This window comes from Amaranthus tricolor, chromosome 3, assembly GCF_026212465.1.
Source record: "Amaranthus tricolor cultivar Red isolate AtriRed21 chromosome 3, ASM2621246v1, whole genome shotgun sequence".
NCBI lineage: Eukaryota > Viridiplantae > Streptophyta > Magnoliopsida > Caryophyllales > Amaranthaceae > Amaranthus > Amaranthus tricolor.
In genome coordinates, this window is record NC_080049.1 from 257,960 (window position 1) to 281,638 (window position 23,679).

The following is a 23,679-nucleotide window of genomic DNA, read 5'->3' on the forward strand; positions in this document are numbered from 1 at the left end:
AAAAACTTAAGAGGAGTCAAAGTAAGAACTAAGAAGTGACTCATAACAGTACACTGGTACCAAAAAGAAAGAAAGAAAACCCTCAAGTTGTCGAGTGCATAAATCCCAATTCCCAAATCAGAAAGAAAAACCCTTGAATCCAAAATCAAAGTAAGCAAGCATGTCGAGCAGCAAAGAAGAAGCAAGTTTAAGCTTTTCAAACCCTTGTTCATCAGAAGCTGATTGCGCAAGTAATTATCTGATTGATTCCTCCTCTCAATTTAGCAGTAACAGCGCTCCTAATAGCTTTCAGAATGATAATATCCTCTTCTATGATAATGAACACCCTGACATTGGCTTTTCTAGACCTGATTTTCGCCAATCGAATTTATTGGGTACTGTTCAATTCTATCGTCGGCATCTTTTTCTTTGTTATAAGAACCCTCCTAATTGGCCACCTAGTATTCAAGCTGCTGAATTTGATCGTTTGCCTCGTCTTCTTTCTGCTGCTTTGGCTTCTCGTAAATCTGATATGAACACCGAGGTTTTCTATCTCTTTCACCTTTTTTTTTTGAGATTTTTTAGGTTAATTTATTTGGGCATATTTTTATTTTTCATTTATTAACTGGATTTCTACCTTTTTTTCCTCCCATGATTGTTAATGCTAGATATGAAATATTTGAACTCATTTGCTGAATAGTAGAACTTGCTTTTAAACTTCAATTGTTTAATTTTGGACTTCATTTTAATTTGGGTATGTTTTATTTTTCGTTTATTGACCTGGGTTCGTATTTTGTTTCTCCAGTGATTGTTGATGTGGGTGGGTTTGCAACTCATTTTGATGTATAATTTGTTGAACCTCTAATATGAACTTTCAGTTATTTGATTTGATTTGGGCATTTTTTTTTTCCCTGTTATTAGTCTCTTTTGCTTTGCTTCTTTATCTGATCATAGAGTTGCCAAGACAGAAAGTGAATGTGGGTTTTTGATGTGATCAAGAACGTTGTTATTGTAATGATTTGCTTTGGCAAGTTTTCTGGAACGCACTTTGATTGAACATCATTTATTTTTCAGTACTTTACTGTGTGCCAGGTTGTTTTGGTTTGTGTATGGGTTGTTCTGATACGACTATTCATGTGTTACATGTGTGGAGTTGTTGGGCTTTGAAAATGGTGGCAGCTTTTAATTGCATAAAGCTACTCTTTTTTATCTAGAAGATCCATCTTTGGAACGAGTTGAACTTAAGTTTTATTCACTTACTGATTTGTTGAATAGTCAACAGATGACTCTCTGTCTCAGCTTATAATTATACCGAGTCACTGTTATGAAAAATAGATTTAGCTGCTGTCTTGTGGAATTGGTAGACTTATCACTATGCGAATATGAAAGTGAAACTTAAAAGGATGCAATTCTGAACATTGAAGGCTTTGAAACAATGTCTTCATAGGATGATGAACTCATTTTGGCATTTATGCACTCTGCTTTCTGTATTTTACCTCCTGTGCCCTTTTCTTGGGAGAGAAGTTGTGTTACTGCCTTTAATACTAACTGTAGTTGTTGGTACATTGTGAGTTTGATGAAACATTTTGTGAGATCTATTCAATTAGTCATGGTTTCTTCGTCTAATGCATGCATTTTTGTTGGGTAGATGCTTGCATGTTCTACTTCCCATCGTGCTTTTTTAAGTATCCTTGTTCAGGTATCTTGGGTTCCCTTGTTTCCATGATTAGTTGATTACCCTCATTATCGCATCCACAAAAAGCTAATATATACTCTGTTTCTTTGAGTTTGCTCCTTAAAGGGATGACACGGAGATTAAGAAATTGGGTTGAGTGGCTTATTTTCTTGTCTTCGGGGGGATGGCACGGAGATCAAGGGTCAACTAAATAACAAGGTTGTTACGTTTGACCCCTATACCCCATCTGGATGGGAACCACTTATTGGCATTGGGTAATGGAGGATTGTTGTAGCAATTAGCACTTGCAATACTTGCAAAAGTAAAGGCTGGGAAGCAGGCCTGTCTAAAAGAACTTGGCTTGTCAGAAAATTGACACTTTGATTTGAATATTAATGATCTCATAATTTCTATTATAAGTTGGTCCACCTGTTGAATTTTAATGACACTTGTTTGCATCTGGGATGCTAGTAAAAGTAAAGTTAGGGAAGGCTATATGGGGAGCAGGTTTGATGAATATAACTGACCCTTCAAATTGAATAATATGATCTGAAAATATGTATTATTAGATACGGTCTACTTGTTGTCTTGTTGATATTTCTCTACACATGGTTGTGAATTTTCTCTTGGAAAAAGTTCTGTCGGTTTGACGGCTGAGCAATCAGCTAGATTTTTCTTATTTTTAAAAGAAAAATTCTTTTGTGTCGCAGACCCGTCTAACAATATGTGAGGGACGTGATGGAACTGAAACATCCAACGGAGATGTGTTAATTTTCCCGGACATGATCAGATACAGGTGCCAAACCCTATCATACATGTTTTCTGTTACATTGAATTATTTATCTGCAATCTTCCTGGCATTGTGGTGGCTTGTGGCCCTCTTAACCTTTGTCACAAATGCAGGAGATTGACACATTTTGACGTCGATACTTTTGTTGAAGAAGTTCTTATTAAAGATGGTGAATGGCTTCCTGGGAACCCAGAGAAGCTGAAAGGCTGGTATATTTTTGTATGCTGTCATGGGAGCCGAGATCGTCGGTGTGGTGTGTGTGGACCTCCTTTAGTAGCTAGATTCAAAGAAGAGGTCAATTTGCATGGTCTTCAAGGAAAAGTTTCCATTAGCCCATGCTCTCATGTTGGTGGTCACAAATTTGCAGGAAATGTGATAATCTTTGGATCTAGGGGCGACAGGAAAGTCACTGGACACTGGTAAGGACTATGTTGATTGGATGTTCCTTACAATATATTTAGGTTAAAAAAAATGCCTTCTTTGAGGTAGGATCTTTGAGTTGGTTTGTTAACAAGCATTGGTAATTTTCCCAGGTATGGATATGTTACCCCAGATGATGTGCCTAATTTGCTTGAACAACATGTTATGAAAGGAGAAATTGTAGAATGGCTGTGGAGGTGAGTTTTCCTTTTTCAGCCCTCCAGAACAATCTTTGAAAGCTTCTATGCAGTGCACATGTCTTAGCGTCCTGCGTCTGCCATATTTTCAAATATTTTACGTGCAACCTTCATTTGAAGACAGGAATTGGGAAGCTGTCAAGCTGTCCCATGATTTTGCAAAATAAAATAAGTTCCATTATGGTTGCAATTCTATCATCTCCACCTAGTTTTGACTGTGAATCTTTACGTCATTTCTATCAGTATTGGTGTCAACTTTTCTCGAACAATCTAAAATAAGCTTTCGTGAAATTAAGCTGTGTGACATATAGTAATGGACCGAAATGCAGAGAATTGGGCAAAATCAATTTGAACCTGGAAATCTAAACTACTCCCTGTATGTCACGAAATTTGCTTCACTTTCTTTTTCAGTCAGTTCTAACAAATTTGCCTCATTTCTCTTCTTGGCCATGACTTACATTTTCTTTCTTTGATTTTCATTCACACGTTTAACTTACCTTTTCATCTCATCCACATATTTCTCCTACTACCCCACAATATTTATTTTTGTCACCTTTTTTTTTGGTTTTACATGATTAAATTGTGTACTGTAAGAATAATTAAATAAGACAAAAGTGATTAAATTGGATGCTGTCTTATCTTTTATTTGTCTGTTATTTGCATTTTCAGGGGTCAAATGGGTTTATCTGAGGAAGAGCAACAAAGAGCTCAAGAGTTGAGGCTCCATAACAAAGAGGGAAACCATAGACTCTCTTCATTGGAGCTGCCAGAGATTAATTCTCCAGCATGCGGTTCTCATTCAGGAACCAACGGCTGTTGCCAGGTCCAGGTGAAAGGAAATGGTACATCTTGTCAACAGCTTACTTCTGTGGAAAAGGAAGATGATTTAGAAATCCTTCAAGTAGAGAAAGTAGCAAGTGGGAAGAAGGGCAAAAAGGTGTTTGTACGAAATAATAGCTCCGCCTCCAATGGGGTTGGAAAGAGAAAGGTGTGTGCGATGCCTTCATGGTTTGAGAACTGGGAGCATGAAGATACATACGCAGCACTTGCAGTTGTTTGTGCTGCTCTCTCAGTTGGCATTGCATATACTTGCTACAAGCAACTATAACAAAGTCATGTTGCATTGTTGAATGCCTATGATATCATAAATTTAAGAGGAGAATCAGATATCAAGATTTGTATTGTAAATGTTTTAATACTTCACTTCTTTGTAAATATGGGTTTCTTATTCTTGTCTGAATCAGATATGTTTTTCAATTCAATCAATATAATCCCTTTGCCAAAAACAGGTGTATACTTCTACTACTAGTCTACTAGTAGTACCAGGTAATCCGTAATCACTAATCCTCATTCAATGCCAATGAAGCGATTTGATTTCCAAACTAACTTTAATTACCTTAAATTAATTCGATAATCCGAATAAACACATCTAGTTAAGAGGCATCTGCTGCTTAGACCATCGAAACTCCACAACCATGGGAGCACAAATAATTTCTATATTTTCATTTTTTACTTTTTTGCCTTTGTCATTTCTATTACTCTCGGTCCCATTAGTTTATATAGCAGTTGATAAATAATATAAATAAGTAGGTTGAAAAAATAAGTTGATAAGATCAAAAGAGAATCGTGAAAACCTTTACAAATGAGGAAATGGTACAAAGGAAGTAAAGACAACCATAAACAAACTTAGGTGTAAATTAAATGAAAAAAGGATTAATTTCCTCGACTAGAATTTTGCTTTTCAGTTACCTATGTACAAGCTACAATTCTACAACCATTTGCTTACTAGTTACTTAATAATTACTACATACATCAGTTGCATGACCTACTTCATTTTCTCTCTTACTTTAATTGTTTTTTCTTTTTTTTTACTTTTTTATTGTTATAACAAACTGGCTACTGAAAAATAAATAGTAAATATTTTGATTATTACATAAAAAAATTATTATAGAGAAAGGTAAAGGTAGAGATTTTATATATAGATATAGATGACAAAATTAGTCTCTTTTATAAGGGTGATGATATGAATATTGGCACAATTTTTAAAAATTTTGTATTATTTATAAAGCCTGAAAAACTATTTTAATGTAGTTGTTGTTGGTTTTAGATGCGTTACTCTCATTGCCCAATCAAAACGAAATTTGAGAAAGCAAGCAAGTAGTACTACAATAATGTGTTTATCATTTAGTTCCTCAACTATAGTTGGGGCGCAATTTGAAAACCAACCAACCAAATGTCACTTTCATTTGTTACAAATCAATCCTAGTAGTTGTAGCTTGTAAGCTCAGCTTCTCTTACCTCCCCACTTGATAAGGGATGTGTCTTCTACTTTATTCAACAAAAAATGACCTTATCCTACTAAAATACTCTTTTAGTTACGTTGTATGTCTCAAATAAATTTGCTTACTCTGTCTCATTGAGTTACGTTGTATATCTTTCAAAAAACTCATAAATGTTACAAACTCAATGAGACGAGTGAGTGATTGTAAAAACAGTATTGATCGATCTGATCCGATCAGGGGTGGGGTCATGTAGAATTGGCAATAGCCTACCAGCCTTCCACAATATAAAAAGTATGGAGTAGATAGTAAGAATGAGGGGAAATGCATTTATAATCATTAATCACGTGGCCTAAAGAAATTTCATAAGATACTCATAATGTGACCTGGTCCATGTTCAGTTTCTGCCTAACATACTATATGTAAAGATACAACATCGTCATCCACTAAGGGTGTGTTTCGATGCCTCGACCACATCCCAATATGCCTGCATTGAGGTAATGCAAAGCAGCGGTACTATGTAATGAAAAACGAACATATCAACTCTTCAAGGACTGAAAGCAGCCATATTTAAGTGATTTGTGGTCCCGAGAGTATAGGTCGGTGTCTAGGTGAGATGACGGACAAAAGGGTAAACAAACCTTCTGAATTTTATCCAATATATCAATTGATCTTGATGTCTAATCCGCTTAACTGTTTTGAAAGTGATCTTACTATCCCATTTTGATCCTTTTGATCCTCTAATCGATGAAACTCGGATTCTATTGTTTTCGCAATTTTTGCATCATCGGGGTCAGGCTCAGGCAATGCCACATGAAAGGATCCTTGTTTCAAGGGCGCTGATGGAGCCACTTGCTCCTTAACATAATTGTATAGCTCTTGATGGAATGGATGGTCGAAAGAGAAACAATTATCAGTCATTCCATTTCTAGAATGTCGAGAAGACCCAGATCCCTCTTTCTTGCAAAAGTGAGGCAGAGACGCATAATCCATTATCTGCAACAAGGTTAGATTTCAAATAATAGTTAGGTTAGGTCTACATAAGTAAACTTCAATTTCACATACCAACTTGGAAGGCAGTCGAATTTGGCATAGCACTGACATCAAGCAAGTACAGGCTTAAAATCAGGATGGGCCATACTTGATTAGCTCTATACCACATTACAGGCTTAAAACATATCACAATTAAGATTTTTACAATAATAATTAAGCCCCTATGTCTGAAATTAAACTTGAGCACTAAACATTGCAGTATCAAAGTTATCAAAAAAAAGAAAAAAAGAGAAAAAACTTATACAAAGCGGCTTTCAACTTTCGAGACAGAAATCTTTCAAATGGCACGTAAATCATTAAACCAATTGAAAGGATGACACTACATTTACCATTTGCCTATTTGCTAAATATACCCCCCATGGAAGACATAGTAGCTTAGATTCATGTAACATGAGAGAAAGCTGAAAAACAGGTACAATTGCATTGGAGCAATCCAATCTGATTATTTAAAAATTATCTGTACAGCTTGCATATATTATAATCCACCTTTCCATTAACAATCTCTTATTTAACATGATTATCTTTAAAATTGGCGAATAAATATGGAATCCAAATAAAAAATAATGTTGACCTATAACATAAGAATTTGGTAACATTTAAAGCATACACCAAATAACATTAGTCCATGTGAAAGGCACAATGAGCATCAGAAAGATACAAGACTAGCAAGAATTAAAAAACAAAATAGATAAATTATTATTGCACAGCTGACTTAGCACATAGTAGTACATACTACATAGTGTCACAATTAAAAAGTTTACCTTCAATAACTCGTCCTTGCCACACCCTTGAAGAACTTGAATTTTCTTTCGAGTTCTCTCTTGCAAAAGAGGCCTAACAACCTGCCAGCGTGTCATCGCAACTTAGAAGGGAACCACGTATAGCAACATTTACTATGTATGTAGGAAATTGCAAAAAAAAAAAACAAACCTTCCAACATGCTGAAAATATATATGGTGCATTAACAATGAAATAAGTATCTGTCTTTTCTGGATAGTTCAAATCATCTATAGTAGTTATCACAGTTAACAGCTGCAAGCAAACAATCACAAAAAATTGTCAAAAACCTTTATGAAAAATAAACAAGTTCAGCAATAGGGGAAGAAGGAAACAAGTAACAAGATGATTAGAGGATTCCCTAAAGCATTGCTGTAGAGAAAAACATGAAATACAGGAAATGAAGAAATGGCACGGAAAAGGGCCAGAGTGGAAATATACTTTATTATATTGAAAGTAAAGACTCCAAGGATATGTTCTCATCGCTGCTAATGGGCATGGCATAGAATCTCTGTAGCTGTACCCACAAATGGGATGAATCTTGGTAATGGTTAAAAGGTGGTATGAATGGTTTAAAACACAAACATCCATGAAAATAAACCAACCACAACTCAAAACAAACGGAGACAAGATCTAGACATACTTGTGGCAACAAATGTGATGCTCAAAATTGATAGCAAACAAATCAATCAAGTGGAGGATAGTTTAATGCTCATCCACAAGAATACAGCATATGCTTAGATAAGAGTCACCAATTTTGGTCATAGTTTCATCCAAGAGCTAATCGACACAAGACAGGCAAAAAAATCACTGGTCAGTGGACCATAATTTACGAAAAACTAAGTTTGATCAAACTGATAATGATAACAGGTAACAAACGGATGAAGGCTAAGAAAGCGTCTGATGCCTCTTAAACCTACACAGCTTTCCAGAGTTATAACTTCTTTTCCACACTACAAAAATAAAGGATATATTGAAGCAGAGGGAAATGAGAAGAAAACAAAGAACATCTTGAAAAGGTACCTTTATTTGGTTGAGGGCCGAAAATTTCAAACCAGTCATATCGAGTACCTTAACACATGTACTAATCAATCGTCCATACTTCCGTGATGCATAAGGCTGCAAAATAGTAATCACAAGAGCCCTTTAGAAACAGAAAACATGGATAGAGTACAAGACTGCATCAATTATAGCAGTAATACTAACCAATACAACACGATCTCTGTATTCATTCATTTGGATGTGTGACTGCACATAGTAGTGGACCTACAGAATGACATGATTCCATTAAGTGATAATAAGAGTAACAATTGAAATACAAGCCATAAATTAACCCAAGAAATTGGAATACAAATCAAAGTAAGAAATTGCTGAACTTAGAACAATCTAATGTAACTATCAAAGCACTAGATAGTCTATCCAAAGCAATAGAATAACCAAAGTACCAAACAATGAAGCATCCATCAATGAAATAAGAAATTTGAAGAACTTGCAAAGCTCACAACTAACCACGAGGCATGTTGACCTTAGAAAAGAACATTAACTAATCAAATGAAAGGTTAGAATCCCATTTACATTTTTTGTGAACATTAAAAGTGAGAATGTCATCAGAAACAACACATCAAATGATTAACTTACAGATGCTTTGTCATAAGTGCTATGCCCCACACCAACAGCGATGATTGGTAAACCCTGATAGAAGCCGAGTTAATGGTCAGTTAGAAAAAAAAATGCCAATTTTTATGAAGAACGCAATCAGAGAAGAACTAAAGGTAGCAGTTTTACCTCCTTTGAGTAACCTGATAGTCCTACAAGCTGTGAGTCACGTACTTTTCGGTAAAGCTCAGCAGGGACAATTGGTTTCTGGTTAATCAAAAGACAGGATTAGAAAACTTGGTCATCCATGTACGCCCCTCGATTGAATAATTACTAAGAGACTGTATTTGAAACAAATATGTTGGGTAATTTAGGCACATCAAATATGGTGTAGATATAATCCACTATATTTTATATGCATCAGGATTCGGTTAACTTGAACAAGAATGATGCAAACATAGTGATGCTTGAAGTTTGAATAATCCAACCTTCCAACTTTAAATGAACTGCTTTACCGTCTATTTTTATTTCTCATCTTTTTTTGTCATAGTTAAATGATATAAATCATATATACAAAGAATATTGCTGAATCTTGAGTTGTAACCAAAGTAAAGATTACTAGCTGCCACTTACTGTTAAAATATTATCAATCTCATTTTGCACCCTCCAATTTAAACTATCAACTAACTGCAGAAATTGAGCAATGTCAGACAAGACTTCAACAAGAAGTGCTCTAATGAAGATAAGACCTTATTTTAGCTGAGTTCGACTGAAATCAACATCTACCATTTTGTGCGCTTTCTCAACATTCCAATCCCTAGCTTTGAGAAACCGAACATAAGTCTCAGTTGGATCTCCCTGATGCATATTCTGATATGCACAATAAAAAGGACACCTAATTGTTATAAAATAAGCCAACCTCGAGAACAAGTTCAAATGAACAAAATCATGATCACTGAATAAAGTTTCATAACTACACATCTACTTAAGCTAAATGAACGTAATAAAAATAAATAAGCAAATTGAAAAGTAATCATATTTAAGTCAAGATCATCAGGCCAAGAATAGTCAAGAGTTACAATAGTAACTCAAAACTACCAGCCATCACCAATTCACCCCAAACATCAAAAAAGATAAAACGAGCAAGAAACCAACAACTTTGATGATAGTGTATATAAACATATGTTGGAGCTTCAACCATCGGCTCATGTGACAGGGCATCATAATGAAGATCAAGCAGAAACAAAACAGCATAAATTTCTCTCAGAAAACAGGAATAAGATGGCTCTACATCATCAGATCTTTATAAAAGGATAAATGGTGAATAGTTGATTCTTTAATCGCCCAGAAAACCTACAAGATCAGAGGCATTGAAGCCAAAAAAAAAAAAACCAAAAATCCAGTAAGCAGTGTCGGTGCTCCAGCAAATTCAAGTAGAATGAGGCAATTGTTACCAAAAGTTACCCAGTCACATAGCCATTATTGCTTTTAAATTATTCATGTGAAGATCAGAAAAGTCAAAATTGACGACTTCTTGACCAAGAAGATGATAACTATGTACAAAATAGTATGACATCAAATGAATCAGAAGATGTAAAGCAAATCACTAAAAACCCAACAAATTAAACAACGAAAATCAGATCAACACATAAAATAATTATGTGTTAGAACACAGTAGAAACAATTGAACTAACCTCAAAAGTCTTCTTCAGTGAATCATCAACTGCAGGTAAACAACCACATTTAAAAAAAATTAGAAAAAGTAGATCAAAGATCAAAACTTTATAAGTAAAATTGCAAAATAGAGTAAGAAAATACTAACTTCCTTCCATGGAAGACTCGAACTTTTTGACAGCATCATCGTTGGCGATACCCATTTTCGATTTCTCAATTTAAAACCCACAGTATCAAAATTAAACAAATCAAACACTGAAAATCCTTAAGAACACTCTCCTTTTATGATGATTTGAAAGTACAAAAAAATAGAAAAAGAAAGAGAGGTGTAGAGAGAGAAACTGCAGAAGTGTTAGACAGAGAAAGCTCACCCACTCTCTCTCTATAAATTTGAAACACAAACACCTCTGCAATCTGGATTTTCCTCCACGCCTTTTATGATGATTTAATAGTAAAATCTGGGGTCTATTTAATATTCACAAGATTTCACCCTATTATTCCTTTTCAAATTTCCAAAATAATACACCAACAAAATTTCAATATTATTTTTTACAAATTTCAATAGTAAAATCTGTACGAAAGGTTCTGATCATATTCAACATGTTCGATCGTATAAAATCCCGAAAAATTATGGGCCTTAAAATTAATTTACGTGGTATATATTAAGTATTAAAAGATACAAAATTATTTAAAAAAAAATTATAATATTTGAAATTGTATAGGACAATGTTAATATCCAAAATTCAAATAAGATGAGATTTGATTTTTTCTAATATTTTTGTCATTACTTTCTCCGTTTATATTTAGTTGTAACAATGCCTTTTAGCACAAGTATTAAAGTCATTGTCAAGTGTATAATATCTATAATACTTCTAATAATAGTAGGTAAAAAGTTAATAATATATGGACTGAGAATAAAGTAGGGATAAAATAGAAAATTATTTAGTTACTTTTAATCAAAAAGGGTAATGTTGCAGCTATTGTGAAATATTTAAAAAATAAAAGTGTTGCATTCTTGCAAATAAATTAAAATAAAGAAAGTATTATACATTAAAAAATAATAGATGAAAATCAAATTCAAAATTCTTACTTTACACAATGATATTTGCTTTTAAATTTGTTTCTAATAATTATATGAATGTATTTTGATTTTTGTTGAATAAATGAATGTATTAATATATTTTTACTATGCAATACTCCTCGTCGACAATATTTTATTATTACTACTATATAAAAAGTTCGTTCTTTTTGTTTTTTTTTGACGGTGGAATCAAAAGCAGCTCAATGACTTCATAAGTCACACAACTTACAAGTGGGTCACAAAGAAAATGCGTTTTTACCAAAAACAAAAACTGCTTTCTTCCTAATTTTGCTAAGATCTAATAATGTAATTCACGAACCCAAAATAAAGAGTTACTATATTAATTGAGTTATTTAATTGAGTTATTTAAGTCAACTGCGTTTTATGGTGAGATCATCCTCTATAAAAATTTGTGTTCACAAAATAAATAGACTAATTTATAAATTTATCTCATAATGAAACGATTTCATACAAAATTTATTTTGAATAATACAATTAACTAAAAGGACCAAAAAATTACACGTGGCGTTCTAACATTAGTTTGCCACATAGAATGACCATATTGGTAAATTTATATAGACAATACATTAAATAGATTTTTTTATACTACAATTAACTAAATAAGACAAAAATTTATTACAGTATTTGTTTAGGTCAAATAAGTTAAAACTCTAAAAATATTGATTTTTAATGTCAAATCTCACAAAAATTTGCTGTAGGATCTCTATTTTTAAATGTTTAATATTTTAGATCATTATTTATTTATTCTACACTTTATATTTTTATATATAATATTGCTAAATATTTTATGTATTGCACGAGATTTAATAATAGTTTTATATAAATGCGATTTGAAAACAGAATATGAGATAATATATCTACTACAACTCTAAGCAGGGGTGAAGAGAAAATATTAGTTAATAAAATTTAAAATTTTCAAAAAATATAGTATAAATTTTTTTGATTAATTTTATTTACTTGAAATTTAAACATCTATTATTTGATTTCATAATAATATAGTAAAAATCAGATATCATAACATTTAGAGGATCAAAAAAATTACATTGAAGTATCTTTATGCAACTGGAAAACAATAGAGTTTGGGAATAGTTCACGATGTTCTTTTTTCACTTTTCATTGAAGGCGTTTGATAATTTAGAGAAGAGTAATTTTAAGATAACTTTAAAAAATGTAACTAATTTTTTTGTATTATTTGACTTTAACGGTCTATTAGGTATAATAAATATAGATGTACTAATTTTTTTTTATATTGAAAATTTTAATTTATAAAATATCAATTTGATGTTAAATATAATTTTATCTTTTTTAATCCATTTAACATAAAATCTAAATCTGCAACTGAGTATTTGTGTAACAAAATTAATAAAATAAAATAATAAATTGTCGTTTAAAGGGAGTACTTCCCTTGTTTTTTACATTTGGCACATTGTAAGTTAATATCAATTCTATCGTTACCTTTTTCTTTTTAAAAATATAATAAAATTTATTTTATAAGATTTAATTTATGAATAATATCCTTTAAGTTTTTCTATAAAAGGAAAATTTATACTCAATTATAGATGAAGTGGTAGTAAACAATTTCAATAAAGCATGCACCATCGAAATGATTCGTATCTAATCTTTCATTATGTATTGCATGCATGAAACAATTATATTTATTATTTAAGTGAAATAAGAGTAGTTTAAAATGGTTGTGATAAGAAGAGAATAAAAATAAGTAAGTATGAGTTAGCAAGATGTAAATATAGTCCATTAATGGGCGAGGGTACATATGCCCACCTTATTGTGTTCTTTTAGTTGACGTTGTTACCAAGAATATTCATAGCTTTAGCCACCTCTTTAATTTAGCAATGGCCAATACTATTTTAGATCAGCACCTTTTTTCCGAGTTTTACTTTATCATTTTACAAAGTATCGTAATTGTTAATGTTAATGGTGATTTGAGTGTCCAATTAAGTCATGCATATAGAGATGGTATCTCTTGAGACGTTTAAGTAGGTGTTTAATGCATGAAGTTATGAAACATTTAACAAGAGACTTAAATATAGGGAATAATAAGAATGAATTATGGCATAATAAATGATAGTAAATGAGAAAACTAAAAAGTGAAGATTCTTGTACGAGGCATCCAAGTTATGAAGCATTGCTTTGATCGAGCATTGGATTCAGTTTTTGACTCTTGATGTTCCTTAAAATTGTTTATTGTGCATTAATCCTTAGTCTTAATTATGTAATACTCGTTAAAGTACAAACCTCTATAAATTGAGGTTTCGTATGCCATTGTAACACATCCACAAAATCCCTAAGCCTAAACACAAGCCTAATCTCTTCTCTATTGTAATTCTCCATTTGAGAGTTCTTTGAATTCCTTTGTGATAATATAAGAGTTACTACACACCGGAGGTGTTCTCATTAAAGTGTAATTTGTTCATCACAAAACCTCATACCCTCGATCTTGGTAACATTGGAGTTTAAAACGCGTTGTTTGAACTCTAATATAGCATCGTTTTCAGTAGCAAACAACATGAATAGGCAATAAATAAATAAAAAATCATGTGATGTACTCCCCCCGTTTCTTAAAAAAGTTCTCATTTGCCATTTTGGGGTGTTTTATTTATTGTTCCCATAGAGAATTTTTCATTTATGTCACACATTTTGGACAAAAATAACCTTATTCATACTCACTTTAATATTTTTATAATGCTTATGTACCCCACATAACCTACATTAACTTCAATTTAAGATTTTAATATTTCTTATGGTCCCCACATGTTTCCCACTAACTTTATAAAACTAATTTTTCATTAGTTGTGGTCTCCATATTTTTTCCACTAACTTTCTTTTAATATTTTTTTTAATGCTTATGATCCCTACTTTTCTCCAATCAAATTTATTATTCAATTAAAATATATATCCACTATCTAAAATATTCTATTTTTCTTAATTCCCGTAAACATTTCTATTGGAACTGAAGAAAAGATTAAATGGAAAATAATATTGGTTTAGGTTGAATACTGTGTTTGTATATTCCATTAATTACAAATACAACTCCAATTTATACAATGTTTAGGAGTAACTAAGGAAAAAGCTAATCTAGGAAATAAGAATATTACCCTAATACACCAAGCTAATTAAGGTAAAAATATTAGAAGAATAAAAAATAAAATATATACAAATATTTCTATAGGAACTTTATTAGAGAACGGAGGGAGTATCTTTGTAAAGGTTGGGAAGTAATATTGAGCATTATCATTTATATATAATAGTGGAGGTGGAAATAGCCTAATAGAAGTTGAATTTAATTATTGTCCTTTTTCTACTTAACAGCATTAATTGTTTTATTTTTATCCTTTAAAATTAAATTAACTTTTCAATATGTTCAAATACAATTGTGAGCATTATTATTTATGTATATGCTGGTATTATAGTCATAGTGGTCTTGAAAATTTTGGGGTTTATATAAAATTTTTATTTTAAGCTTAGTAAATATATTTATTTTATTAATAAATTTAACATTTTTTATTAACTTTTTCATATACAGGAAAAAAGGGGGTCATGTGCGGTCGATCACCTTACACACTCTCAAAGACCCCTATATTTATAGTTGAATCATTATGTTCCTGCTCGATTAGACCAGACCCTAATAGTTTATGTTTAATCCTCATACACTAGCTTTAATTTAATCTATGTTATTAAGTGGAGTTGTTACGATTAATGGTTTAAGAGGCTTCACTTGATATGAATCATTTGATCGAAATTGATTCATATGATCCTATGATTACGGTTTCAACCTTGCGATCATAAAAAATTTAGTATTAGGTCATGGTCATAGTCGTTAACCCAACATTCTGAATAAAGACAGTGTCCAAAAAAAAGGTAGTACACAGATCATACTCGTACCCCTCAAGAAAAAGAATAGGATTGAAGGAGAACCCGTAAAGAATAACACGTAAGTATGGAGAGCCTTACAAAGGATGAGATGACTCACCAAAAAACCAATGAGAGATGTTACAACTGCATATTTAAGTGATAGTTTATTACATATTTCTTAAGCTAATGGTTAAAGTCATAGATATGTTATATACTCTAACAATATATTATGTAAGATGCTAAAAAGTGGTTAAATCTTTATATATTAATTTAATATGGCTAATAGGAATCACAAAGATGACAAAGTTTAAAGCAAATGTCTCAACAGTCAAGATTAAACAAAAAGGCACTTGATTGTATATAATCTAATAGGAATTAAAATTTGTTCATTTTTGTGAAGCAAAATACGTTTTTCACAAAATATGTTCTAATTAGGTACTCGTACTCCTACTAGTAAGGGTTAGGCGTAAAGTGAAGAGCATTCAAAGTTAAAAGGCTAATTAGGAGTATTAACTGGTAATTAGCCAAGATGTCCCATCTCTTTTCCTTTAATTTCATGTATTTAGACACTCACCGGTCTTCATTGCGTCTTCTAATTGATTTTGAACACACACATATATATAAGAGTTCTATTGAGAATGGTTTGAAAATAAAAAGGGTAAGAAGAACTCTACACCCTTGATTTCACTAAAATAAAAAAAATCTATGGTCACGATTAAGCCAAAAATTTATAATTATTAAAGTAACTATGTTACACAGAAAGGTAACTATGAAATAATTTTTAAAATGTTTTTAATTTATAACATAGTATCTTTTTTGTATATATAGTAACCAAACAAAATCAAACAAAAATACTTCTCGCCCTTCTCATTTTAAAATCCTTCTTATTTGATCCTATATATATATATATATATATATATATATATAAACCACACAATAATGCCAATATTCATGTATTCCTTCCCAAAAAGATGCTCAAATAATGCAAAGTACGATAGTATTGTATGTATTCTTTCCCAAGCCAATTATGTAATTAATGCACTAATGCTTCAAGTTTTGAATCTGGACATATATATAGTATTATTGTTAAGGACGGTCAATTTTATAGGGCTTTTAAAAGTCTAATACTTTCCATCTATTTTAGTACTTTGTATTGGAGTTTGGAGATTATTTTACCCAAATAGTTAAAACATTTTATATGCTTTCAATGGATCATAAAGATAGAATACAAGATAAGGTTGAAAAGAATAGGTCAAAATATGAAGGCGGACGGGCTTACTATTGTTAACCTAAGTTTCAATTAAAGCTGCTCGACTATGGAGCCATTCAAGTTTAACTTGATTTTTCGGACGAGTCCTTGGACAAGCAAAGCATATTATAAGCCTCCATGCCTTGTAATGGTTTGTCAATGCTTTGAATTATTAAAGACAAACCCTATTCCCAAAATTTCCCTTGAAAATTATATGTATGTATCAACATCTTGGCCTTCCTCGGCAGTTATAGCTCAATTTCTAGTAAGTCGTCAAAATATACTTCTTACATTCCATTTTGAGGAGAATGCTCGAGCTTCAGAACCATTTATGAAAGTTATTGTCATTTCAATTTTATCTATTCAGGAAAGTTATGTCGTGGGGTGGCCAAATTATTGCACTTAAGAATACCTCGATACAAATTTGACATAACAAAGAACATTTTCAATGTATGTATGACACAACTTGAGATTGACTTTTTTTGTTAGGCAACCCATATGGGCAGACAGAGTGGGTCTTATTAACTGATTTTACCACACCACAAGTTGCAAAGCGAAATTACTTCAATACTCTCCACCCATGAAAATCTTGAGTCGGGGCTTTGGAGGTCAGTTAGCAAGCCAACTAGGCTCATTTACACAACACCTCCAAAACTTCAAAAAAAATAACAAAAAAGACAAGGCCAAGCCAAATGTCAAACTTGAAATGTGGATAGAAAATAGAATTTGAAACCAAAGATGTGCAAACATCAAAACATCTGAAACCATATATTTGCTATTTTCAGTGCTCTATTACGATTTATTAAACAATTTACAATATCTTGAAATCATCCAACTAAACTACGAAGATATATAAAAAACAATAAAAATAGGCCTACCTTATGTAAGGAAACATGAATGAAAATGAAAGCCCCTCAATGCCTCCATCTCAACAAGTATAGCACAGCTGCATGAAACTGGAAAATCTTGTGTAGCTTTACTTAATAGAAATTTGGTCTGCTCATGATACTATATGAAATGATGCTAGAAACATATCGCCTTAAAAAACTAGAGACGAACAAAAAAATTAAGCCCCCTACATTGAAAGGGATCAAAAAAAGGAAGATATTCAATCAAGCACACATTTAGTAAAGGAAAAGCTATAAATTGCACAGAGAAATCTATCTGAATTAAGAAACAAATACTGGAATAGAGACACCAAGTTCTTTAATCCATACTACATTATTATCTGAACCAAAATAATAAAGATACATGCTATAAAAGTTTTTGATCTTATAATGCATCAATTAAGCACTTGAAAAAGCATCGCTAATCCTTCTTGAAGAGTAGCTATCAGCCTACACACAATATAGGCAAGACAACTTTTATCACGAACGTATGAAAAGTGAATTTCTACCGCGCATAACAATGATATTGACTATTGTTAATATAGCCTCCCTTACCATAGAACCCACTAGCTCCACCATAGCCCGCACTAGCACTGGAATCATAACTGCTACCATAGCTTGAAGCTCTATAGCTACCATAACCTTCAGCTCCATCATATCCACTTAAAATGCCACTAGAGTACGCACCACTAAATCCTGCACTAGGGATGAGAATGAATTCTTGACCCGACCCTGATCTGAGGATCCAAATTCTTTTTTTTCGGGTCTGGGTTTTAAAATTTTGGACCCAACAGATCCGGGTCATGTCTAGATCCGCTTATACTTGACGGATCTGGATCGGGTCTAAAAAAATATCCAGATCCAGACCCGTAGATCTTTAGGACCCATTTTTATTTTGAAAATCCCTTTAAATATGGGTTGCATTTAATTACTAATTACCCATCGGATCCTCATTCTCCGTTAAAACGGTGAAATTTCCAACTCCCAATTCTTTTGTCAGGATCCTCTAATTTGATAAGGATGTTTAAATTATGCATATATTATATACAAACAATAAAATACAAATGCAAAAAAAATCTCTCTATTTTATTATAAAGATCAATGACACAAACAAGAGAAACTGAGCAAGAAATAAAGGGAAAAGGGGGATCATGAAAGAAGGATTGTTAATAAAGCAGTAAGATGTAGATGATGCAAGAAATATGAAATGGGGAGAAATAGTAGAAGAAATGAAAAGAGCAAGTAAAGTTGCACGACTAATGGTGGTTGTAAATTGCAGTAATGTCACAATATATATTATTATCATTAGTCAATATATACAACTCTATCGTAATCTCAATAAGTTGGACCTGTTTTGGACCTAGATCCGATATTGGATCCGCAGTATCCATGGATCCAGATTTGAATCCTAAAAATTTAGACTCACGGATCCGAATCCAAATCTGGATCTTGCCTAAGAAAACGAATCTAAATCCGGGTCCATTTGGACCCGATCTAAATCCAACCCATTGCCATCCCTATCTTGCACCACAGGGTCCAAATCGGCCAGTAAGTACCCATAAGCCCCTAAACTACTACTGCCAAGGGAGCCATAAATTCTATCGTATTGCCTTCCACTACCATAGCATCCATAACCAAGTCTACTAGCAACATCCCCAGACATCTTATAATTATTATATGCGCCATACCCACCATCAAAGGCTCCATAACAAGCATAACCATCCCCACAAGAAAGATTCCTAATGTTGCTACCATAAGTGGGAGCTACAAGATGGTTTGAGGGTTCCTTTGGTTCAGCGTTCTTGATCTCGACCAATAATAAAGCAACTCATTAACCTAAAGCTTGTTCCATTGAAACTATGTTACGTGTCCTTTTATAGTGTAATCCATGCTTGCTTAGAAGCCATTAACCACTTCTTCACTATTAAAAAGGATAAATCCAAATCCAAAAGAGCGATTTGTTTCATGATCACGTACAAAAGTACCAATTTTGTTTTTAAAAAGCAGTAACATGTTTTTGTCCAAAAGTAACATGTATTTCGTAAAAAAGTGACACTTTTTTATCAGGTAGATTGGTTCTCAAGGTTCTTTTATATATATATATATATATATATATATATATATATATATATATATATATATATATATGTATATATATATATATATATATATATATATATATATATATGTATGTGTATATATATATATATATATATATATATATATATATATATATATATATATATATGTATATATATATACATGTATATATATATATATGTGTGTGTGTGTGTGTGTGTGTGTGTGTGTGTGTGTGTGTGTGTGTGTGTGTGTGTGTGTGTGTATATATACATATATATATATACATATACATATATATATATATATATATCTATATATATATATATATATATATATATAGGATCAAATAAGAAGGATTTTAAAATGAGAAGGGTGAGAGTGATATTTGTTTGATTTTATTTGGTTACTATATATACAAAAAAGGATATTATGTTATAAATTAAGATGACATTATGGTTTTTGCTCGTGCTAATGTTCGTGAAGCTGAATTTATCCTGGATATTTTAAGAAAATATGAATCTCTCTCTGGTCAGACAGCTAACCTTAACAAATGTGAAGTCTCTTTCAGCAGCTGTCTCCAATATGATATTGGAAGAAGATTTAGTGATGTTCTGGTTTCAAAGAGGTCCTTAGCCATGACAAATATATAGATCTCCCTACTATATTGGAAAGATCAAAAAAAATTTCTACACGGGAATCAGAGACCGAATATGGAAGAAGCTGCAGGGCTAGAAGGAGAAACTTTTATCAAAGATGGGAAAGGAGGTACTTATTAAGGCAATAGCTTAATCGATTCCAACTTATGCTATGAGCTGTTTTAAGCTGTCTACTTCTTTTTGTGAAGATGTAAACGTTATCTAGCTTCGAATGTGCATAAGAAGTTCAAAAATATAGCAGTCAAAAACTTATTTGGAAAAGCTTCTGAATAGACAAAGATACGGAATTGTAATTTCTACATGAATCGCCTTAAAGAGTTTAATGAGGACGCGTATAAGTACTTAGTGGATGGTTCTATTCCTGAGCGCCAATGGACTTTGATTCATGACGGTGGACATTGATATGGAGTGAGAACTACAAACATGTTTGAAGCGTTCAATGGCGTAATGAAGGGGGCCAGGTCACTCTCCCAATCACTTCATTGGTTAGGATGACATTCTTCCGAGTTAATGAATACTTTGCCACAAGAAGGGATTTAGAGAGAAACAGATTAGACAATGGACATGTATATGCCAAGAAACCAACTGATACGATTGATAAGAATACTGAAAAAGCACGCTTTCATGATGTTAGGATATATGACACAGTGCATGGGATATTTGAGGTCACCACTTGTTGTGGCAACAGGATAGCAGGAAAAGGTGGAAAATCCTACATGGTTGACCTCACAACAACATCATGCTCCTGTTAAAAACCAACCATCTTCAAGTTACCGTGCTCACATGTTCTTGCAGTATGTCGAGCTCGTAACATATCGTATGATGCTTTTGTGGACCCTTCGTTTTGCACTACAAAATACGTATTGACATATAAGAAGACTTTCATGCCTGTTCCAGACATGTTCACCTGCGATCCTTGGAACGGTCCTATAGTTGTTCAAGATCCCTCAACGAAGCATGGAAAGGGTCGTCCGCGATCAACTCGTATACGGAACGAAATGGATGCACCGTTGACGCATCCTCGTAACACGTGTAGCTTTAGTGGATTTAGTGGTCATAATAAGAAAACATGCCCTCGAAGGTCAACAAAGTATTTTTTTTTTAATATTTTGTAATATCATGTTGATTAACGTAATATTTATATGATTTTTATAACACTTATGTATGTAACAGCGATCATGGCGATGCCAGGCCCAGTTGATCCATCAGTGCTTACGCTTCAGGCTCCACTACCCAATTGGTTACTCGTCAGTACTACCAGGCGAGTACGTTACATTGGGAGGTGGATGACAGGGTATTAGAGGTAGTCGAACTAGCTGGTTTTAGATACATTCACAGGTTGTTGGGCGGGGACTTAGAGCTCGATCGAGCTCTTATCACTGCATTGGTGGAGAGGTGGAGGCCGGAGACTCATACCTTCCACCTCACAGTTGGTGAGGCAACAATCACGTTGCAAGATGTGGCAGTTATAATGGGACTGCCCATTGAAGGACAAGCAGTGATAGGTCATGGAGAGGGAAATTGGCCAGCATTAGTTCATGAGCTACTAGGGGTTTGGTCTGAAAACCCTCAAGACCCCACACAGCCGAAGATCATCGTTGGATCGTTATTGAAGTTGACTTGGCTTCGGGAGCATTTTAGCGCGTTACAGGATGACGCAGATGATGTTACGATTGATAGACATGCGCGAGCGTACATCTTGTACCTGTTTGGATGCATCTTGTTTCCAGACAAGAGCGGTGACTCGGTGCAGTTGATCTATCTCCCTCTACTGGGAGACTTGGAGCGCGTAGATGAGTACAGTTAGGGAAGTGCTACCCTAGCGCATCTTTATCGTAACTTATGTCGAGCATTTCGTAAGGGTGCCAAGGACATTGGTGGCTGCTTGATGTTGTTATAGATATGGTCATGGGAGCATATTCATAAAGGGAGGCCCATTATTCGGACGATACGACCCGATGGTCAACATGATCGAGAAGATGACGCAGATGATTTTGAACCGGTGTTAGGTTCACAGTATCGTCGCGGGATGGATCCTTTAGCAGTAAGGTAGCAACACTCAATTCACTATTCAAATTCATAATTTGACTATTTTATGATACATGAAAATGTTAAACAATGTTTATTTGTTTGCAGCTGGCTTCGCGTATATCTTTCGAGATCCCACTCCCCACATACTCTCGTCTACTACAGTGACGCACTTGATCGACAACGGGACGAGCAGGTTATTAACATTTACTATTTATATTAGTTATGAATAAATTGTATATATTACTGAGCATATTGATTTTTATTATAGATGACATGGCATCCTTACACAGCGGCTAAGATGGACGTTCTGCCGCACATATGTACATCGGGCCACGAGATTTGGAAATCGCGTTGTCCACTTATTTGCTTTGACATCATCGAGCTACATCTCCCGGATCGTGTCATGCGTCAATTCGGTTTGGAGCAGGTTATTCTGCAAGCCTGTGACACCCAACCTCAACTACATGCGATCGATCAGAGGACTGGGGACAAGAACTACCTCGTACGACATAGATCGCATGTAGATGCGTGGAATGACCGAGCATCTAGATTGGTTCGAGGAGATAACTTCACAGGTCATAACTCTGCTATGTACATGAGTTGGTACAGGCGTATCTCCATATTACGCCTAACGAACACCACATTTGCGCAGCTAGGATCACATTACCATCCGATATCTACGTTACTGGTACGTCTTCTTTCAACACTCATCACATATAGTAATAGTTTTAAGTGACTCTTTTAACAATATAATGATAACAAACAGGCTGAGCGCATCCGATCGGTGCTCATACAATGCAATGGCACGATTCAAGGGGCCTCTACATCGCCAGTTGATGTGGGGTATCGGCTATGTTCTCAGACCCTAGGCTCCATTAACGCGTCGTTGACCGATGCATTGAGTCAGGCGGGTTATGAGTACCTCATACCGACTCCACCCGTCATTGGCGAGGTAGATGACACATTCCACACTCCTTCTCCACGGAGTTCAGCCCACCGAGGTAGCTCTTCCGAAGGATCCAGTTCTCGGTCCACAAGAGGTCGCCAGCGTTCATCTACTCGAGGTCGGTCTTCCATCACCACTCCTCCTCCACATCCATCGCCTTCGCAAAGGATCATCACATATCAGTGTGCTAGTCAACGACGAGCTCTTGCTCTTAATGTCATTGCGGAGGTTGACGAGTTGACACCATCCTCATCCACCGGTGCGCAAAACAAAAGGGGCCGGGGGTTGTAGTTTAACAAAATTTGTATATTCATATATGATTTGAACTTCTTGTATGACTTTCCATGATTGTAATATATCTTCGCATTATTTTCAGAATTAATTTTTTCAAATCAAGCTGGTTCATAATTGATTAT

General features: G+C 33.8%; 2 protein-coding genes across 2 annotated transcripts; one reads left to right on the top strand and one right to left on the bottom strand.

The window, feature by feature from the left end:
• Nucleotides 1-3: 3 nt before the first annotated feature.
• LOC130807969 (uncharacterized) lies at nt 4-4,347 on the top strand. Its single transcript, XM_057673386.1, has 5 exons — nt 4-523; nt 2,365-2,450; nt 2,558-2,863; nt 2,978-3,061; nt 3,731-4,347. Exons 1-5 carry the CDS (start codon nt 161-163, stop codon nt 4,167-4,169), a joined length of 1,278 nt encoding a protein of 425 aa, XP_057529369.1. The 5' UTR covers nt 4-160; the 3' UTR covers nt 4,170-4,347.
• Nucleotides 4,348-5,655: 1,308 nt separating this feature from the next.
• On the bottom strand, nt 5,656-10,877 carry LOC130807982 (phosphatidylinositol/phosphatidylcholine transfer protein SFH1). The gene is made up of 11 exons (XM_057673409.1): nt 10,589-10,877; nt 10,461-10,489; nt 9,553-9,636; nt 9,400-9,453; nt 8,956-9,033; nt 8,809-8,862; nt 8,377-8,436; nt 8,194-8,289; nt 7,324-7,425; nt 7,155-7,235; nt 5,656-6,336 (listed from the first exon to the last, which is right to left on the bottom strand). The coding sequence occupies exons 1-11, from the start codon at nt 10,641-10,643 to the stop codon at nt 6,004-6,006; spliced, it is 1,026 nt and encodes a 341-aa protein (XP_057529392.1). The 5' UTR covers nt 10,644-10,877; the 3' UTR covers nt 5,656-6,003.
• Nucleotides 10,878-23,679: the final 12,802 nt, after the last annotated feature.

Coding starts and splice junctions, on each gene's coding strand:
- LOC130807982 (XM_057673409.1), bottom strand. CDS start 10,643: ATGGGTATCGCCAACGATGATGCTGTCAAAAAGTTCGAGTCTTCCATG. Junction 9,034..9,399: donor AGATTGATAATATTTTAACA/GTAAGTGGCAGC, acceptor TTGATTAACCAG/AAACCAATTGTCCCTGCTGA. Junction 7,426..8,193: donor CGGCCCTCAACCAAATAAAG/GTACCTTTTCAA, acceptor GTTTGCTTGCAG/CTGTTAACTGTGATAACTAC.
- LOC130807969 (XM_057673386.1), top strand. CDS start 161: ATGTCGAGCAGCAAAGAAGAAGCAAGTTTAAGCTTTTCAAACCCTTGT. Junction 2,451..2,557: donor CCGGACATGATCAGATACAG/GTGCCAAACCCT, acceptor TCACAAATGCAG/GAGATTGACACATTTTGACG. Junction 3,062..3,730: donor ATTGTAGAATGGCTGTGGAG/GTGAGTTTTCCT, acceptor TTGCATTTTCAG/GGGTCAAATGGGTTTATCTG.